This window comes from Ahaetulla prasina, chromosome 7, assembly GCF_028640845.1.
Source record: "Ahaetulla prasina isolate Xishuangbanna chromosome 7, ASM2864084v1, whole genome shotgun sequence".
In the NCBI taxonomy this organism is placed as follows: Eukaryota; Metazoa; Chordata; class Lepidosauria; order Squamata; family Colubridae; genus Ahaetulla; species Ahaetulla prasina.
Window position 1 is genome coordinate 8,471,698 of NC_080545.1, and position 19,876 is coordinate 8,491,573.

Genomic DNA, 19,876 nt, shown 5'->3' on the forward strand with positions numbered 1-19,876 from the left:
GCGCAGGAGCGGCCAGGCGGCCTCACCTGATTGTCAGAGCAAACCATTTCGTTCCCAGCTGATCGTCGGAGCTACCGGTTCTCCCGAACCGGTCTGAACCGGTAGAATACCACCCCTGCCTGATACACACATTATCCCCTCTAGTTGATTCACCTATTTGTACAAAATTAGTTTCCACCCCTTTGCGAGACCGAATTTTTAAACTACCAAATAACACGAGGATATTTTTGAGCGCGAATCAATGCGCCTGCTACTACGGCTGCTTCCCAGACTCAAAAGCGATTCCGATCAAATCGTGACCCGCGCAGAACTAACCCTCTTTTCCCCTTCCGCCTTTCCCGTAAACGCAGGAGAACTTCGACACATCACCAAGCTGAAACCCTGGAGCCTCTTCGACGTTCTGGTGGAGAAATACGGTTGGCCTCAGGAAGACGCGGCGGAGTTTACCGATTTCCTGATCCCCATGCTAGAGATGGTCCCGGAAAAAAGAGCCTCAGCTGGCGAATGCCTTCGGCACCCTTGGCTGAATTCGTAGCAGTGGCTTTGGATGGAACCGCTCGGGGCCAGCCCTCCCTTTCTCGCGCATCAAAGCTAAAAAAAACAACAACAACGGTGACTGTCATAAAATGCTCTTTAACAGGATGGCTTCAATCCCAGTCCTTTTATTTTTTACTTTGGAGGTACTGTTTCGACTTTTTTTTTCTTCTTTTTTTTGTGCACTGTGTTCTATGGAAGCAGACGAAGGCGGATTGTCTTTTTTTGTCTTCAACTAGTAGTTCTACTGACCGTCTCCAAAAATACCCCCCCCCAACCCCACTTAACTCTGTGTCTTTAAAGCATTGTTTCTCGTGTTGTGTGGAATCCAAACATCGACTTTCTGGAAGCGCATCTCTTCAATCCTCTTCCCTTTAACTGTGTTTCGGGCAGGTTTGTAACTATTTATGGAAACTATTTTAGCTGAATATTCTATAATTTACAAATGTGAGACGTTTATCAAGTTCCGAATTCGGAAGTGTACAATTCTTTAACTTCAAAGCAAAAGGGATCTTGTTCTTGTAAAATAGCGTTATGTAAAATGCACCCTGTAAATGTTTATTTCCATTAAAAACAAACAAAAAAACCACACACACACACACACACAAAACCCGGGATGGGGGCACAAGTTGCCGAGTTAAAGCTATTAAATTGAAAAGTGACTTTAGCATACCAATTGCATGTAGTGGATTTTGCTTTAGGGAGTTACGTAAACATCCCTTTGTGTAGCTTATATTGGATTTTGAAAGAGAAAAGTGACTCTTGATTTTTCAAACCTCACTCTCTCCAAGAGGCACTTTAAAGAAAGTCTGAAGTGTACGAAAAATATATATATATGTGTGTATATATATATATATATATATTGGAGTGATTTTAATAAGATGTCATTTGCTTTTGTTGTGAGGTGATAGCATACTGCTTTTTTTGTAAGAGTAGTTGCTATATTAGAATAATTAGAAGAATTTAAAGAAAACCTTGAAAGCATTTTTTTGTGCAGAACTGTGGATGACAAAAATAAAAATAAAAAAAAAGGAAGTCCTTTTAAGGGAGGAAAACAACAAGAACAAAAAAGCAGAAATGATACAAACCTTCCATTAAAAAAAATTAAAGACCATGCACCTTCCATTCATAGCTTTACCTGTTTCAGAAACAAATTGCACTAGCTTATTTTTCCCTCCCCCGTCCCATAATCGACATATTGAGGAAGTCATCTTCCTTTGTAAGTTGCACACGATAAAAGTTAGGTGTTGGTTTTTTGGGTTTTTTTTGTATTAAAAGACAAAAAAGAAAAAGAAAAAGTAGATTCCAAAAAGAGATCTAGGCAATACAGATTTTAGAATGTAAAAATACTAGAGGTGTCTTTTAGCCTCTTTTAAAAAAAAAAAAAAGTCGGTGGGAATGAATGTAAATTTATTTCTGGTTTTACACATTAATTACGGTGCCACTTTGTCCATTTTAAAAGTTATTCACATGCCTTTGCAATACTTAGATTGTGAGACAATTTCTCTCTCTCTCTCTCTCTCTCTCTCTCTCTCTTTCTCTCCCCTCCCCCATATTGTAACAATAATTAATTGTTGGAGGTGCTTGCAGTTGTCTTAATTAAAGTGGTTGCTTTTCTTTTTTCAGAAATTGTCCTGCTCCCTCTGGATTGTTTTGGTATATAGGGTCAAATTGCAAACGGTTTTTACGCGTTCGGTGTTTTGTTAGGAAAAAAAAAAAAGAATCAAACGGAGGTTGCCGCAGAAGTGTTTGTCGAATGTTTTATTAAGACACAAACAAACCAACAAACAAACCTCAAAAGCAGAGCGACGCATAGTAGATATCGCCAGGCCTGCTTATAATATATTTTGTACGCCAGGATCCAAATTCCGGAAGGCGAGCGAAATTCGTTTGCAGCAAACGTTGGTGCCGGTAGCTTAGAATGCTTGTGCGTAACGATAGCTTTTTAAGAGACCCTTTGCTGCGGTCAAGAGATACAAATTTTGGACTATCGGTAAAAAAAAACCACGTTTGCAAAACAAAACAAAAACCCTACACATCATAAATTGCTTTTAGACCAGGGGTGTCAAACTCAAGGGTCAGGGGAACCAGATCCGCCCTGCAGGGTGCTTGGATCCAGCCCGCGGCGCTTCTGCCAGCCAGCGAAAACGGCTTTTGAGGGCCGCACATAGCCCTCCCCCGAGCTCCGTTTTCAGCTGCAACGCCTCCTGCAAACCTCTGCTAGTGAAAACGGAGCTTGGGGAGGCTGCGTATGGCCCAGCCAGGAGGTTTTTTTTTGGCCGTGGCCGCCTCCTGCAGCTCTTCGCCAGCGAAAACTGAGCTTGGGGAGGTCACGCATGGCCTGCTCGGGCTCCGTTTTTGGCCGCAACGGCCTCCTGCAGCCCTCTGCCAGTGAAAACAGACCTCGGGGGAGGCTGTGTGAGCTGGCCAGGCCCTCCTCCCCGGACCCCCAAGTCAAACATAACCCCGATGCGGCCCTCGATGAAATAGAGTTTGATACCCCTGCTTTAGACCAATCCTTTTCCAAAAGATGCCCATAGCTTCAGACGAACAGTCGATATTTGTAGCTCAGGATTGAACGGTGGGGTCCTTGGTGCGCTGCAAGCTGCGTTGGTTTTCTTACAGACCTTTCATGACCCAAACTAGGAAACTCGGCACCGATGACATCACCTAGTCGGGTCACGAAACCTCTGCAAGAGAACCAACTCAGTTCGGAGAGCGCCAAGGACCTCGAACGCCTTGCAGGCGCCGTCCATTGGTGAACAGCCTCGCAAGGAACCTAAATCAATTGGAGGTGGTTATCTCATCGTGCTTTGCCCCGATTGGCTACGGCAATATGCAAATCCTCGATTCAGGGAGGGAACAGCGTTCCTAGATGGTTGTTTTCCCTGCCCTTCACTGATATTCTTCCCCGGGGGTTGAGTGGGTGGGGGTAATGTGAGGGAGGGGGGATGCGGAACCAGGAAGATGGAAGAGTTGCTTTGGTTTGCGTAGCTTGTCCCCGATGATTATTTGCATACTGTATTCTATTTATGTACTATATAAAAAGGAGGTGATTTTACATCTGACTCGAGACCGTGTTCATTTCCGTGGGATACACAAAGGGAAGTCGCTGCTGGATCTCCATTGGAATGTGGTGGTAATGACCCAGCAAAGATCCCATCCAGCAATTTTTTGGGGGATCCCCAAGTCTTCCCCAGTGGCAGCTTGGTATATTGGGCTGCCTTCCTGTCTCTCTCAGCGAAACCCTGCAATTCGTGGGGGGTCTATGCGGCACCACCTCAAGTAAAATTAAAGGAAGGAATCTGAGTAACCTGCTAAATTGAGGAGGACTTTATATGCTAATTATAGCATAGATTCACAAGGACGGAGTGGACTCTAGTGGGTTTCACATAATTTTGCCACAGGTTCGCCGCGCACCGAAAATCTGCGTGCAGCTTTCCGCGCACGTGCTTTGCTCGCATGCGGGGCTTGCACACATGCGCACGGCTTAGAAAATGTGGCTAATAGGACGGCACAGTGCCGGAGCGGGGATGGGCCTACCCGCAGGTCGCCACTACCGGTTCGCCCGAACCGATCCAAACTGGCTGAATACCGCCACTGATTCACAGAAACCTAAATTGTAGTAACTTTATGTTACTCCGATACGTTTGCTGGTTCTCGTCTGTTACCGGTTTTATCAGTACAGATGGTCCTTGACTTATGGCCACAATGGAGCCCAAATTTTCTTTTGCTAAGCGAGACATTTGCTTAGTGAGTTCTGCCCCATTTTACGACCTCACCACGGTTGTTAAGCGAATCAGTGCAGTTGTTAAAAGTTAGTAACGGGGCTGTTCGGTGAATCTGGTTTCCCCGTTGATGTGGCTTCTCAAGAAGGCTGCCAGAGGGGATCAGGCGACCCCCAGACACTGCCACCACCATCACTCTGAGTCAGTGGCTAAGCAGCCAAATTTTGATCACGACCCATGGGGATGCAGCAACGGTCGCAAGGGTGAAAAAGGGTCGTAAGACACTTTCTTCAGTGGTGGTGTAACTTTGGTCACTAAATGAACGGTTGTAAATTGAAGACTACCGTGTATGAACAACAGTCAAGATCGGTAGCCTGGAGGTGGTAGAATATATAAGATGATGATGATTTGCCTAGCTAGTCCTGTCTCGGGCAACCCAAACGTGAATGAATTTTGGGTTGTGTAGTCCAAAAGAGGCTTGGGGATAGGATGAGGTCACCTCTGGAGCGCTAACGTGCTCATTATATAGACAGAGGACAGGTAATTGCGGCCAACGTCTCTGTGGTGGAAGCGAGACATTTGTTTTGCCCCGTTTTACAACCTTTCTTGCCACAGTCGTTAAAGTGAATCACCGCAGTGGGTAAGTTAGCCATCCGGTTGCTAAGTGAATCTGGCTTCCCCATTGACTTTGCTTATCGGAAGGTCACAAAAGGGGATCACATGACGACACCCCCCCCCCAGGACACTGCAACTGTCATAAATACGAACAAGTTGCCAAGCAAATGAATTTTGACCACGTGGATGCCAAAGGTCGTAACTGTAAAAAACCGTGGGAAAGCCATCTTTTTCAGCGACGTCGTAACTTTGAATGGTCGCTAAATGAACTGTTTTTGTAAGTCAAAGACTACCTGTAGCGTTTATATTGAAGAATGCCATTTGATAAATAGCCCACTAATAGCGGTAGTAGTTTCTGCTACCAGCAGGGGTGGCATCTTCCTCAAGAGAGCAGTTACGTTGGATAAAGAAGAATAGAGTAAGTGTATAGTAGAATAGAATAAAAGAAGGGTCCTTGAGTGGCGCAGGCTGCTAAACAGTCTGTTATTAACAGCAGCTGCTTGCAAGTACTGCAGGTTCAAGTCCCACCAAGCCCAAGGTTGACTCAGCCTTCCATCCTTTATAAGGTAGGTAAAATGAGGACCCAGATTGTTGGGGGCAATAAGTTGACTTTGTATATAATATACAAATAGGATGAAGACTATTGCTAACATAGTGTAAGCCGCCCTGAGTCTTCGGAGAAGGGTGGGGTATAAATGTAAATTAAAAAAAAAAAAAAAGAATAACAAGAGTTGGAAGGGACCTTGGAGGTCTTCTAGTCCAACCCCCTGCTTAGGCAGGAAACCCTACAGCATTTCAGCCAAATGGTTGTCCAAACTATTCTTAAAAACTTCCAGTGTTGGAGCATTCACAACTTCTAGTGGCAAGTTGTTCCACTGATTAACTGTTCTATCAGGAAAAAACGGCTTCCAGTTGTTAAATTTCTTCAGAGTCCTTTGGATTAACAGACTAACTGGCTCCATGCATTTGTTGTGCTCAGTGAATAGCAGCATCTTTTGGCCGAAGTAAAGTCCGCTGAGGAGCAGCTAAGGCACCCACACCACCGTTTCAACGTACATTTCCTTAAAAACAGCAAATTAGCAAAAGCAGAGGGTTTTAAAACTGACATAATTGTGATTTATTAACATGAATTAAAATGCCCAACCAGTGCTGCAATGTGACAGTATATTAAAAAAAAAATTAAAAGTTCATATACTGTACTACTTTCACAAAGATCACACGCTTTTGCAAAAGACTTGTATGTACAATACTATATCAAATGAGAAGCATTAAGCAGTTTTACACGCAAAAGGAACAGTATTTACAGCACTTGTCAGAGACATTAGAAACAAATCTATACATTAAATTACAACGTCTGAAAAGAAGTATTGAAAATAAAGGAGCCATGTTCACACCAAACTATAAAAAAAAAAAATCTGTATTGCGCCTTCTACTATATGCACAAAAACTGTTGACAGATGGGGGGGAAAAAATCTGTTAGTGCCATCACTTAGCCGTGTACTTCTTCTTTTTTTTTTTAATTACATATGTATAAAAAGTAAATATAGAAAACATTCACTAAATGAATTTTTAACTGCAACAAGAAAATTGAAAAGTTATGCAGCAACAAATCTACTGCCGGAACAAACGGAGCTGGAATGTTCATGTACAAAATAATAATTAAAAAAAAAAAAATCCCACCTTAAAAAAACTGTGGCTTTCGCGGCAGTTTTAGGGATTTTTTTTTTCCTTTAAAAAGCAAAACTGGAAAGAATACGATGAAAAGCACGCACGCACTGGTGTTCACTTTTATACAAAGTATAATGTACAAGCTTTAAAAAGTACCTTGAACAGGTACATATGAAATATACAGATTTTTACAGAACATTTTAAAAATGTTTAGAAGCGAGGAGGGGAAGGGGGGAGTCGAGAGGGGTCCGTTTTTGTTTTTTTTTAATGCCACCCTGAACCATGATAATTGTTTTGAAACGTCGGCGGCACCTGTGCTCTGTGAATAGGTATTTGCCCGGGCAACGGAGATGCCTGCTGAGGTCCTTGTACGCCATGCGGAAGGGACACTGAGCCAGGATGAGGACAGAACCCGGACGCTGTAGGGGTGGCAATACTGGTTGGTCCTTGGGGCTGGAGGTGTGAACCCTGGCCGGGGAGCGGACAGTGCGGCCCTGTTCCAGTTGGCTGATGCTGAGGTCCGGTTCCCAAAGGGGGATGATGCGGCGGCTGTGACGGGTAAGTTGACACTGTTGGATGAGCGCTCGAAGGAAAAAGGGAGGGCCCTTGGTGAGATGGGTGATGTAGTCCTTGGGCCGGTGCCGTGTGATGACCGGAGCTTAATACATTGGAAGGTGGTGGGGGCGGCGGCGGAGGCGGCGCAGAGCTGACGTGCTGGTGTTGTGCTTGCAAACCTTGAAGGGCTGTGGTGGGATGAGTAGGAAGGTGATGAGGGAGGGGAGCGGGAGGAGGTGGTGGTGGCGGAGGCAGGTGGTGACTGGCAGCTTGAGAATGGAGGTGGGAACCGGCGGCCACAGCGTGCACGGGACTCACCCCGTGGGCCACGGCGTGCTGCGGGTTTTGCTGCTGCACGAGGTGTGGTCCGGGCGCAGCGGGAGGGGGTGGAGGTGGGGGCGCCCCCACCACAGAGCTCTGGTGATGAATACTGGCCGTTGGAGATGGCAGAAAGTGCCCGCTGTTGACAAGGTGGCCCGAAACGGGCTGCTGACAGGCAGTACCGGCGAGAGCTGGATTTGGTCCGGAGGGAAAGACGTTTTGTTGGGACGGGATGCTGCTTTTGATCTGATTGTAATTTTGAAAGTTTCCTGAGGGGGGTTGCTGGTTTTGATAATAAGTGGAGGAAGGGGGGGGAGGGGGAGGGGGAGGTGGGGCGGCAGCGTTCAGAGTCTGTTGGTGAAACTGACTGTAAGAGACCGAAGAGGCTGGGGAAAATAATGTCCCGGTGTTCGGCTGTTGGGCGCTAGGCTGGAGAGTTTGGGTGGTGGCGTAAAAGCCTCGGTGAGAGTCTCTCTGAGGCGTTCCCACCTGAGGAGATGGCGGGTGGTGAGGTCGGTATGGTGATCCTAATGGTTGGGAAGGAGGCTTTGGCGACAGGTAGCCGTGCTGAGCCGGGGTGAGGGGGGTGGAGGGTTTGGGAGGGTTTTCTACGTGAGGCGAAGTGGGGCAAGGTAGCTTCAGCGGTGCCGGAGGCGGCTTCTGGGAGAGCGGGTCAGCCGTGCTGCGCAGAAGGGGCTGGGACGGGGGAGGAGGTTTTGAAAGTGCTTCGGCGTTGTTGTTGTTGGAAAGCGGTTTCTGTTGCTGGTCTGGTTTGGGGTGAGTTGTGTTGTCAGCCCCAGGAGTGTCTCCTGCACTCTCCCACTGGGAATCCTGCTTCATGGGCGTTTTTCCGAGTGACTGAACAGGAACTACAGGATTTGGTGAAGAAGTCTGTATCAAGAGAAAAAAGCGTAAGTGCCCGTCTGTTGTCTAAAACACATTCATTCTGGTTAATATATACATACATACATACATACATACATACATACATACATACATACATATGTATACACACACACACACACACACACACACACACACACACACACACACACACACAGAGTTCTGTGCAGGCTCAAGAACAGCATTTCTTCACACAAGATGCTCTCACTTGTCTGACAACAACTGGTGTCTACACCATGTTTGAACCCCATGAAAAGAAAGAAACAATATCCCTGTTCTGTGAACGATATATATAAATAATCAAAATTTCTGGGGGGAAAAAAGTAACAGCTTTAACTAACATTTAAAGAACTCGTTTAAAACTTGTCAACTTCTTTCATTGTGCAGCCCAAAAATGTCACGCCTCTTGGTTGTTTTGCAGCAGAGAATTAGCAAGGTATGTTTATATTAAGGTAGCTACCCAATTCTTCCAAAAGAACCCTCCAAACAATTAAGGCAATATTTAATTGGTATTAATAAATCGGTTCAATACCTGGCATTAATAGGATAATGGCTTCAATGTCCTTTCGACAACTAAGCATTTTGAAATCTTATTTATGATGGTGAGACCTTTGTCAAATGAATTTTGCCCAATTTTCTGACCTTTCTTGCCACGGTTGTTAAGTGAATCACTACAGTTGTTAAGGTAGTAACAGGGATGTTAAGTGAAGCTGGCTTCCCCATTGACTTTGTTTGTCAGAAGGTCGCAGGAAGCGATCCCAGGACCCTGGGCCACTGTAACCGTCATAAATATGAACCAAGGGCCCAAATTTTGATCACATTATACGGGGATGCTGCGACGGTCGTGTGAAAAATGGTCCTAAGTCACTTTTTTTGAGTGCCATTGTAACTAAATGAACTGTTGTAAGTCAAGGACTGGCTGTGCCGCATTTGCTTATGCTAGTAACGCTCTATCCCATCTTGAAACTATCCTGTGCAGTTCCTTAATATTGTGGTCCCTCCTTTACCCATCTTAACTTGTACTGGGGGAAAAAAAATCACTACTTCTAAGCTTTCTATTTAATGACATATTTCTGCAGCTCAAAGACATGCAGAAGTATCACCTCAAATCAGAGCAGGGTTTCACATAATTTTACCACCTATTTGCCGTGCACCGAAAATGTGAGCGTGCGCACTACCGGTTCTCCTGAACCGGTCCAAACCGGCTGAATACCACCCACGGCCTCTATTTAAGAACTGCTTTGCTGAATCAGTCAAGTCCAGCATTCTTTCTTCCATCTTAATCTTACAAATGTCTCTAGGGATTTAGAGCAACAGAATATCAGATATCTCTCTCTCTCTCTTTTTTGTCTCTAGCATTTGTCCATTAAAATTATACTGTCTCTTTCTGAAAACTGTATGTTTGAATTCTAATTAAATTCAGAATCCGAGTAATAAAATTTAAGCTCTTTCTCTCTCTCTCTCTCTCTATATATATATATATATACACGGAAACTCAATCATGCTATGTAAAACGGTACCTTGCTTGGTTTTAGAGGACTCTTGCACGTCTTCAGAGGAGTATCTGGGGATGGACATTCACTTGTAGGCTCTGGATTTTCAGGATCGGTTTCTGTAACAAACAAGAGTCTATAAATAGGAGGATTGCTGGATCTGGACACTGTTAAGAAATTTGGAGGGGGGGTGGAGAGGAAGGGACAGATTAAACTTTTATATATGCAACAGATCATTGTCCTAAGATCCATTATTTGTGGTGAACAGTTGCTGCCAATCAAAACAGATCACCAGAAACAACAGCATTTGCAACAGCACTTAAGACTTATATACTGCTTCACAGCCCACTCTAATCTGTCAACATATGGTCCCCAACAAATTGGGTCCTCCTTTTACCGACCTCGGAAGGACAGAAGGCTGAATCAACCTTGAGCCAGTCAGGATTGAACTGCTGGCAGAATTCGCCGGCAGTACTGCATTCTAACCACTGACCCACCAGGGCTCAGCAACAAAGTGCTGCTCCAAAAGGAGGTAATGTGATCAGAAGCAACAAAGTGATCTCTTACCAGAATCCTTGTCTTTCCTATGATCACTAAGAAGCAACGCTCGCTGGTAACTTCGCTCTCTCACTTGCTCCACTGATGTTGAAGAGGTCCTTTAAAAGAAAAACAGAATTCTAATTAGCAATTTGCTTCCTCGCAAATATTAAAGGCAACTTTAATTCAGCTCCCTTGCTATTTTAACCAGGTTTGGAGGTGCTTAAAAACCTTTTTTTTGGCTTATAGTTTAAGAGTTTGTAGAATATTTATGCTAGAATGATATAGGAAAATGCAAAGGCATGGAAATGTTCTATTTAAATCTTTTAAAAGTCTTTGGTTTCTGGAAGTCCTGCTGGGTGCTTCCTCATGAGAAAAACAGTGGGATGCTACGAGAGTAATGGTGAATGCATCCCACGGTAGTTCACACGGTACAAGAGCTGAATAAACAGATGTGGAGTCTCTGGTGTAAGAACTAGATAGTTGCGCAAGATCTGAACAGAATAGTGAGCTAAGCCACCTGGATTTTGTTTTAACACTGTGAAATCTGTAGCAAGGCACATATTAGCCCAACGTAAGAAAGAGGGCAGGTAAGTCCAGCAAGAAGGACTCAATTAAAGGAAGGTTGAGGGTGATGTGATGATCCCATGTCTCTTTCTCTCTCTGCCCTAGAGCAGGGGTCCCCAACCCCAGGCGGTGGCCCACTACCAGGCTGCGGCCATTCGGAAACAGGTTGCGGAAACGGGGGAGCACACCTGTGCAGCTCCATTTACATAAGCAGTGGATGAGGGCAGTTAGGTGCCCATGTGCTCGCCCACTGTTAACACACAACCATTCCCTCGCCAGAAGGGTTGGGGACCGCTGCCCTAGAGAACCCCACCTGCCTAATGGAAGGGGGGCAAGGTAAAGTACTGCTGACCAGCCAATGGCACTATCTGCTAATCACCGGAGCAGGTTCTTTCCTTCACCTTTCTCTGGGAACCATCAGACGATGCCTTGCCCCCCCGACCTTTGCTAACCACACTGTGGCAAGGGAAGGTTGGCACACAGGGGCTGGCCAAAGAGAGCCCGGGGCCAAAACAGGCCTTGCTGCAACCAGCTACTCGAACGAAGTCAGGATGAGTTGTGCAGGATGGAATATCCTGAGAAATTGGCTAAGAAGAGAAGTGAAACTTGACTCAGGTGTTACCACCTGCCTATGGTGGAAATAACCAGTGACCTTAATAGCAGTGAAGGTGATTTGGAGCAACAAGGATGGGTTGTTTTTTTTTAATGTTGGCTTCGTGAATCAAACGAAGACATTTCAACCTAGATTCTTTGGGCTCATCTGCTGCTGTTTTTAAATTCTTTGCAGGTTTTCGTTTTAATATGCGTTTAGCTTTTCTATACGTAATTTGTTTTTACTTTTACGTATCTCTTATGCTTTTGTAATTCTTTGTACCTCACCCTCCTCGTGCTGGTATTTGCCAAAATAAAGGTTGGAATTGACTTGACGGGACTTGATTAATCGCACCCAGCCTGCAAACAACACAACTTTTTTTTTTTTTTAAAGTGGGAGAAGCTTTTTCAGTGCAAGCCATAACTGGTCTTGAGAATTAAGCTCGGAGCTATCGGGTTCCAGAACAGAGTTACCCAGATTCAACTAGTATCCAGTTTTAAAGCCATGATGCGTATAGCAAAGTGTTCACTGAAACATTGCAAGAAGGGGGAAATGGGTCGGAACTACCGGACAGTGACTAAGACAACCCACAGTCCTGAAAAATAAGTGACCTCAGAAAAGTACTAAAATTTGAGTAGTTTCTGGCTCTCACAAATAATCTGACACACACTATTGTCTTGTGTCTTGCACTATTCAACCTCCTCAGTCTGTTCAGCTTATATCCAGACTAATTTTACTTTGACATTACTCAAAGTGATTTACAGGTAGTCCTTGGCTTACAACATTCCCTGACCGTTCAAAGTTACAACGGCATGGGGAAAAAAAGCGACTTACGACCGCTTTTCACGGTTCCGACCTTTGCAGCCTTCCTACAATCGGGTGATCACAATTCAGACGCTTGGCAACGGATTCATATTTATGACCGTTGCAGCTTCCCTGTGGTCACGTGATCAAAATTCAGATGCTTGGTTTGCTGTGTCCTGGGGTCATGGGATCCCCCTTTTGTGACCTACCCACAAAGTCACTGGGGGAAGCCCGATTCACTTAACAACCGCATGACTAACTTAACCACTGCAGGGATTCACATAATAACTCTGGCGGGAAAGGTCGTAAAACGGGGCAAAGCACACTTAACAAATGTTGTGATTAATTAACCAGAAATGTTGGGCTCAATTGTGGTCATAAGTCAAGGACTAGCTGTATTCCCAATCGACCAAAGCCAAGAATTGGGAAACCAGCTTCTGCCGCCGTTTGATGGTTTAGCTGCTACTGGCCGGATGAGCTTATTTTGCAAGGTTAGCAAGCTCTCAATGGAGATTTTGAAGAAGAACTTACCACTGGGCCTCCGGATCGCTCTTTTCTCCTGATGCCTCCTTTGAGGAAGCAGAGTTTTCGGCCTCTTCTGAAATGGCACCGTGCTCGGTGGCCGGCAAAGAGACGGGGAGGCTAGCAGCGTGTTCCCTCTCCGGCTGCTCCCCGTTTTCACTGTTGTTGTAGCCATCGGGAGCAGCGCTGCCGTTTCCTCCCCCAGCAGCGTGAGGTGACATGCTCAAGAGAGAAAAGTTTTCTGCTTTAGAGCCGCTTTTTCGGGCTTCTCGCTGCCTCTTGCGGTATTCCAGAAGCGACACCTGGGACAGAAGCACGAAGGAAAGTGTGATTTCTCTAAAGTTCTCCAAGTATCGCAGCTCAGGTCTCCCTCCCCACCCACCCAAAAAAAGAGACTTGTGTGCTATAATGTTGCCACTATTTTGAAAAGAGGGAGAAAAACGATCTGTGTCGGTTTTTGTCACAATCATCATAAGAGCGTTCTTATTTTGTTTTGTGTTCTTTGACCATCTGAATAACTTGTCCCCAAGGGGCTTTTTCAAAAGGCAACTGGAACTTGGGTTTTCCTTGAAAACATTTTGCTTCTCCTCCAAGAAGCTTCTTCAGTTCTGAAGGACGACTAACGCAAAGACCAGCTTACGTTCTGAAAAAGCACTTTTGGGATAACTGTGATCTGGATGACTGGAGACTCTCCAGAGACATGCCAATTTATCCATTGTAGTATTTTAGAAGCACCGAGCCGCAAAAATGACTTTAAAAATATTCGACACATCGGCATTGGCTTGCTTTTCTATTAATGTAGACATTTCTGCTTATGAAGCACCGACAGATAGTTCTTAACCTTAAGCTTAACAGCTGTTCGAAATTACAACAGACTTCAAAAAAGTTACTTGCAATCCATCTTCAAATTGACAACTGCCAGGACCCCCTCATGTTACATGACTTGCATCCCTAATTATGTTATGGACATTTTCCCTCACAAATGAAGCTGCTCCAGTGCTGTAGATTATCAGGTTCCACCCTCCAACTACACGTAGTGCTCGACTTACGACAATTTGTTTAGTGACCGTTGAAAGTTACGACGACACTGAAAAAAGTTGACTTAGGACCGTTTTTCATACTTACAACCACTGAGGCATCCCCATGGTCACGTGATCCAAATTCAGACAGCTGGTAACTGTCTCATGTCTATGATGGTCGCAATGTCCTGGGGTCATGAGATCCCCTTTTGCGGACCTTCTGACAAGCGAACTCAATGGGGGAAGTCAGATTCCCTTAATAACCATGATACTAACAACTGTGGCAAGAAAGGTTGTAAAATGGGGCAAAGCTCACTTAACAAATGTTTCACTAAGCAACAGAGACTTTGGGCTCAATTGTGGTCGTAAGTCGAGGACTTACCTGTATAGCTTCATTTTATTCCATTAATAATCTACTCCAGTAGCTTTGGAAAACTATAAAGAGGCACAATTGATGTGTACATAAAATTTGCCCCCAACGGTGAAAATTAAACTTCAACATTGCTAATCCTTAAGTCGATTCAGTTTGCCAGTGGGCGCCTACACTAAAGCCTTTGAAAAGTCATAAGAATATAAATTTATGGACAAGCAGGAAATGCCTTCCTACTATTGTTTTGCACCTTAAAGTTAAACTTCCACTTGAGTTGGTACCTTTTTCTTTTGTGGAGGATTCTGGGGTGTGCAATTGCCATCCATCATGTTGTCGCTGTTGGCAGTCCTTCCAAAACTAGCTGCGAGTCCCTCTTCAGAAGTACAAAACACGGGTGTTTCCACAAACATGCCCCGAGCATCGTCTGGAATCAGGCACTTCGACTCGTTGATTCGGAACCCGCCGCCGACTTCTAACTGGTGCGAAGGAGTTAAGTCTCTCAAATTAGAATTCATGGAGAAATTGACACCTGTCCTGTCAGGACTCTTGATCCAGGTTGGATACACCGTCCCCCGCCCGCAGTGAGCCGTTTCCAGTTGGCTGTTTGCATCAGTCCGGTTGTGGCAGGGAGCAGCGTCCAGCGTTTTCTGCAGTGCACTTTGCTCGATGGCTTCAAGTCCCAGCTGGAGCTCGGAGGAGGGGCTCTCTTTGTCTCCCGAGCACTGCCGGGGGCCATCGGGCCTGTTCCTGGGACTGGAATAGCCGATCGTTTTGATCTCTTGCAGGCATATTTCCGTAAGGCTGGCATTTCTGAACGGGTTGAGTGCTAGCATGGAGGAGCAGGAACGTTCGTAACCCTGTCCAAAAAAGATGGGGGAGGTGACAATGTTTGGGGAAATAGCTTAGATGAAAGTTATCTCCCTGGTAACGATTCTGGTAGTTCGCTTTTAATGTATAGTTCATTTTTTCTGGTTCGCTTTTAAAGCCAACTTGTAGATCTAGTCAATAAAGATCTAGAAAATGTGTGAGTTTTTCCTTAAGGTTACAGGTGTGTTTGTATAGATCACCGATGGCGAACCTTTTTTGCCATCACGTGCCAAAAGCAGGGGGAGTGGGGAGTGTCGCGCGCATGCCCACATCCATAAGTCTATGCGCCCCACGCACACAACACCCCCCCCCGCTATTGACATGGTGGGCCCAGTAGGCCCGTTTTTTGCTCTTACCAGGCTAGGCCCGTTTTTTGCTCTTACCAGGCTTCAGAGCCTTTCTAGGAACCTTGGGGGGGCGCGCAAAACGGCCACACACACCCCCGGAGGCCGAAGATGGCCCGTTTGCCAACTTCTGGTCCCATAGGAAGTTGGCAAACGGGCCGTTTCTGGCCTCCGGAGTGGGGAAGGCCATTTTGCCACCCCCAGCTCCTAGAAAGGCTCTGGAGTATGAGAGCAAAAAACAGCCCTTCCCCACCCCCACCAGGCCTACCGGAGGTAGGAAACAGGCTGTTTCCCTATTGCAGGGGGGCGCAGAAGGCCCATAAATCAGCTGGCCGGCAAGTGCATGCGCAGCGGAGCTAAGCTCACCTGCCCACCAATATGGCTACGCATGTCACCTGTGGCCCAGGTACCATAGGTTCGCCACCACAGGTATAGACACTCGTAATTTTTTATTACTCCTTGTTCTTTCATATTATTTTATTTTTAATATTCCAGTTGTTCTCTTTTTAAACTGCTTTATGAAACAATCTTTGAATCATAGCCGGTGACTATACACATTTCTAAGAACTAAAGTTCTGGAAGAATAACAAAAGCTAGTTATTCCAATTAATTGTATTGATTGAGGGGGAAGACACCAAATTGATTCCTTTATTTGTGACTGTGAATTACATTAAAAGATAACATTTTCTGAACACTTTGCCATATCAAGATTGCATATTTGTTAGTTCATCTTATGTAGTATATTAAACCTTCTACATGCATTCCATCACCTTTTTTTCTTTTAAAAGAAAATCCTACTTACATTGTAAAATTAGGAACTTGGGAAGCTAGACCTTAGGAACTGTTAATGATCCATCAGGATTTCACATATCTTTTCTTACCTCTTAGGATTTACTGTCTGCAAATGTGTATTCCTACAAACCTCCCTGAACTATACATTCTACAAATTTACGGTGTAGAAAAAGATTTTGCAAAGCCAACCAAATAAAAGTACTCACACAAACTTACCTCTTGATTAAAAGTTCGCCTCTTAACTTCTGGAGAGCTTTCAGGTGAAGAAATATTCTGCAGTAAAAAAAAAAAAATCAGGAATGTTTAAAAAACTGCAGAACCAAAGCATTCTGATGGTTTTTGAAAATAAGGAACAAAATAATTTCTCTTCAGTCGTGTAAAGCTACCTATTGTTTAGTTAAAGGTTGATTGTATTGCAGGAACTGACCAAGTATGAAAAGAAAACCTAAAAACAGGACATGGGGCCATCACCCACTCTGACTTTTCCTTCTTAGGAAAGTCTCTTTAGAGGCATCCTTCATAGGCTTCTAAAGGCAACAGTAGCGATAAGATTACAGGTAGTCCTCGACTTATGACCACAACGAAGGTCGATATTTCTGTTGCTAAGTGTGTCAGTGAGTTTTGCTCCATTTTATGACTTTTCTGGCCACAGTTAAGTGAATCACTGCAATTGACAAGTTAGTAACCTGATTGTGAAGTAGTAGTGAATCTATCTCTCCCACTGCCTTTGCTTGTCAGAAGGTTGCAAAAGGTGATCGTGTGATCTTGGGACACAGCAAAGGTCATAAATATGAACCAGTTGCCAAGCTGGTCTGAATCTCGATCACATGATCATGGGCGTGCTGCAAAGGTCGTAACTATGAAAAATTTTCCTAAGTCACATTTTTCAGTGCTGCTGTAACTTTGAACAGCCACTAAGCGAACTGTTGTAAGTTGAGGATTATCTGCACAGCTTTATTCCTCGTGAACACAGCTGATTATTTTCCCCCCTGAAGCCATTAAGCTACCTGGGTTGCTTTACCTGACAAGGGAAGACAACGGAGTAGCCGAAGGCTCACCTCAAAGTGCACTGCGTTTCCATGGACACATGGAATCACCGACGTAACGGATGAATAAATAGGTTTGTAACCATTCCTACAGGTTTCATCTTCCATTTTTATTCTGGGCGGTGTGGCAAGCAACAATGGGTCTGAGGCAGAGAGATCGGCGTGGGTGGGCGTGGCGTAGGGAGAAGGAGTGGGCGTCGACGTTTCTGAGTAGGTGGAGTCCAGCAGCTGGTACTGTCTTCGCTTTTTAAGTGGTGTTGTCAGATCTGCAGGTAGCGATGGGGAGAAAAAAGAGAAGCCCAATTAAGTCATTTTTCTTGGTCGTACTGGTATGTAGCCAGTTTCAAACAATGTGTGATTAGAACAGGTTCATGAACTTGTCACCGGCTGCAGAATGAACTCCTTATCATTTTAAGAAATAAACGCTTGTGGACGGATTTAAGCATTTGCTCCATCATTTAAAACTAACATATGGTAAGAGGTCTGCCATTCTTTTCAGGAGCTGAAACTGATACGTATGAATAAAACTTCCCACAAAAACTTAATATAGATGTATATGTATATGTGTATGTATATAAAATAACAGCCATGGCAGCACAGTGGTTAGAATGCAGTGTTGCAGGTTAAGTCTACCCACAGTCTGGAGTTTGATCCTGACCAGTTCAAGATTGCCTCAGCCTTCCATCCTTCCGACGTCATTAAAATGAGGACCCAGATTATTGGGAGCAATATGGTGACTCTGTAAACCACTTAGAGAGGGCTGTGAAGCGGTATATAAGTCTAAGAGCTATTGCTATAAACATATATAGGCACAAACACCCCAAAAGGAGGGGAGTCTTTTTCTGTCAGTACTTGAGGCATAGTCCTCTACTTACAGAAATTCATTTAGTGACTGTTCGACGTTACAGCAGCACTGAAAAAAATAACTTATGACCGTTTTTCACTTACAACCACTGTAGCATCCCCATGGTTACATAATTAAAATTGGGAGGCTTGGCAACTGGTTCACACTTATGACGGTTGCAGTGTACCTGGGTCATGTGATCCCCTTTGTGACCTTCTGACAAGCAAAGTTAATAGGGAAGCTGGATTCACTTAGCAACTGCGATACCACCGCAGTGATTCACATAACAACTGTGGCAAGAAAAGTTGTAAAATGGGGCAAAATTCACCTAACAGTTGTCTCGCTTAGCAACAGACATTTTGGGCTCAATTCTGGTCGCAAGTCAAAGGCAGCCTGTTAAAAAGGTACTTGAGAAACAGAGGCTCCCAACTGGTGGTCTGGAAGCCAGAAGCCACACCAGCCCTGAACATGGGAGGAGGGTGAAATACATCACCTGTCAAACAACAGCTTTCGGTCAGTAATAAGGGGCTTCTACTTTCACCGTTGATGGCAGGACTTCTGGATCTTTCGTGGGGTGAGGAAATGAAAAACCCAACAACCGAGTTTTCTTCTTCCATAGCTTGCTTTAACCAACGCTGCAAAACAGGAACGGTGAAGATGATGACCAATGCTACCAAAGGACACTTAAAGCTCACCTTATGCCAACATTGTTTTTAAGCTACTATCATTATTAAGGCAAAATATAAATAATCTGTAGCTCAAAAATAGGGGGCAAAATAAATGTAATCAGCTTGGCAAAATAACAAAGCTCTTCGCCCAAGGGTGGAATGACAACTGATTTGATGCTGCTACCGAAAAGCAATTTTGTCGGGGATCCCTTCTCACTTCCTAATCCAGAAAACGGAATTATCGTGGGTTGTTTTTTTTTAATGTTCTATATAACCCTAGGCTAACAGGTATGTTACCTTCTTGCAGGAACCCAGAATGCTTTCCATCGGTTCTTTTCTCCGCCGTTTTTCAGAAAGGAAGGGCGATGTAAAACGGATATAGTGCTTCGGAGTTGTATATACATGCGGGCTGAAAGTGAGGCCTGGTAAAGAATTCAGCTGGGTTGCCAAGACCTCTGGGTCGGTGGTTATGCGCAGAGGCTTCTCTGAGAGATTTTCCAGCGGCTTTCCCGGCTTCTCATTCTTCTCGCTTAACCACTCATTCACCAAGTGCTAAAACAGAAAAAGCAGCAGAGCCCTTACTCTGGCGTTCCGGTGAACATAAAAAAGGAGAGAGAAAAGACATACAGGTAGTCCTTGACTACCCCGGTTTGTTTAGGGACCGTTCGAAGCTACAGTGGCGCTGAAAAAATGTGATTAGTACTGTTTCACACTTAAGACTATTGATCATGGTCACATAATCAAAACTCAGACACTTGGCGACTGCCTCATATTTATGACGGTTGCAGAGTCCCAGGGCCACGTGATCCCCTTTTGCGACCGTTTGACAAACAAAGGTCTTGTCAGACCTTTGGGGAAGCCGGATTCACTTAAACAACCGGGTTACTAACTTAACAACTGCCTTGGTTCATTGTGGCAAGAAAGATTACAAAACGGGGCAAAACTCACTAACGGTCTCACTTAGGAACAGAAATTTCGAGTTGAAAATAAAAAAATAAAATAAAAAATACTGGACTAAAATACATACTTGAATAGAAAAGATGATAAAGCAATAATAGATTTGAAACCAGAAATGTTTCTGTCGGGT

The 19,876-nt window shown here is 44.6% G+C and overlaps 2 protein-coding genes across 14 annotated transcripts in view; one reads left to right on the forward strand and one right to left on the reverse strand.

Moving 5' to 3' along the window:
- SRPK2 (SRSF protein kinase 2) overlaps positions 1–1,730 on the forward strand; it is a 144,631-nt gene extending 142,901 nt beyond the window's left edge. For all 6 annotated transcript variants that reach the window (XM_058189762.1, XM_058189767.1, XM_058189766.1 and 3 more), the window contains one exon: positions 351–1,730. In XM_058189762.1, the coding sequence (XP_058045745.1) occupies positions 351–535 (185 nt within the window). In that variant the 3' untranslated portion in view covers positions 536–1,730. The remainder of the gene's footprint in view (positions 1–350) is intronic.
- A 1,544-nt stretch (positions 1,731–3,274) lies between these two features.
- The window catches only part of KMT2E (lysine methyltransferase 2E (inactive)), a 58,809-nt gene continuing 42,207 nt past the window's right edge, over positions 3,275–19,876 (reverse strand). For all 8 annotated transcript variants that reach the window (XM_058189754.1, XM_058189753.1, XM_058189752.1 and 5 more), the window contains 9 exons: positions 19,087–19,341; positions 18,615–18,756; positions 17,290–17,543; positions 16,448–16,504; positions 14,510–15,085; positions 12,849–13,141; positions 10,385–10,473; positions 9,845–9,936; positions 3,275–8,312 (listed from right to left, as the gene is read on the reverse strand). In XM_058189754.1, the coding sequence (XP_058045737.1) occupies positions 6,810–8,312; positions 9,845–9,936; positions 10,385–10,473; positions 12,849–13,141; positions 14,510–15,085; positions 16,448–16,504; positions 17,290–17,543; positions 18,615–18,756; positions 19,087–19,341 (3,261 nt within the window). In that variant the 3' untranslated portion in view covers positions 3,275–6,809. The remainder of the gene's footprint in view (positions 8,313–9,844; positions 9,937–10,384; positions 10,474–12,848; positions 13,142–14,509; positions 15,086–16,447; positions 16,505–17,289; positions 17,544–18,614; positions 18,757–19,086; positions 19,342–19,876) is intronic.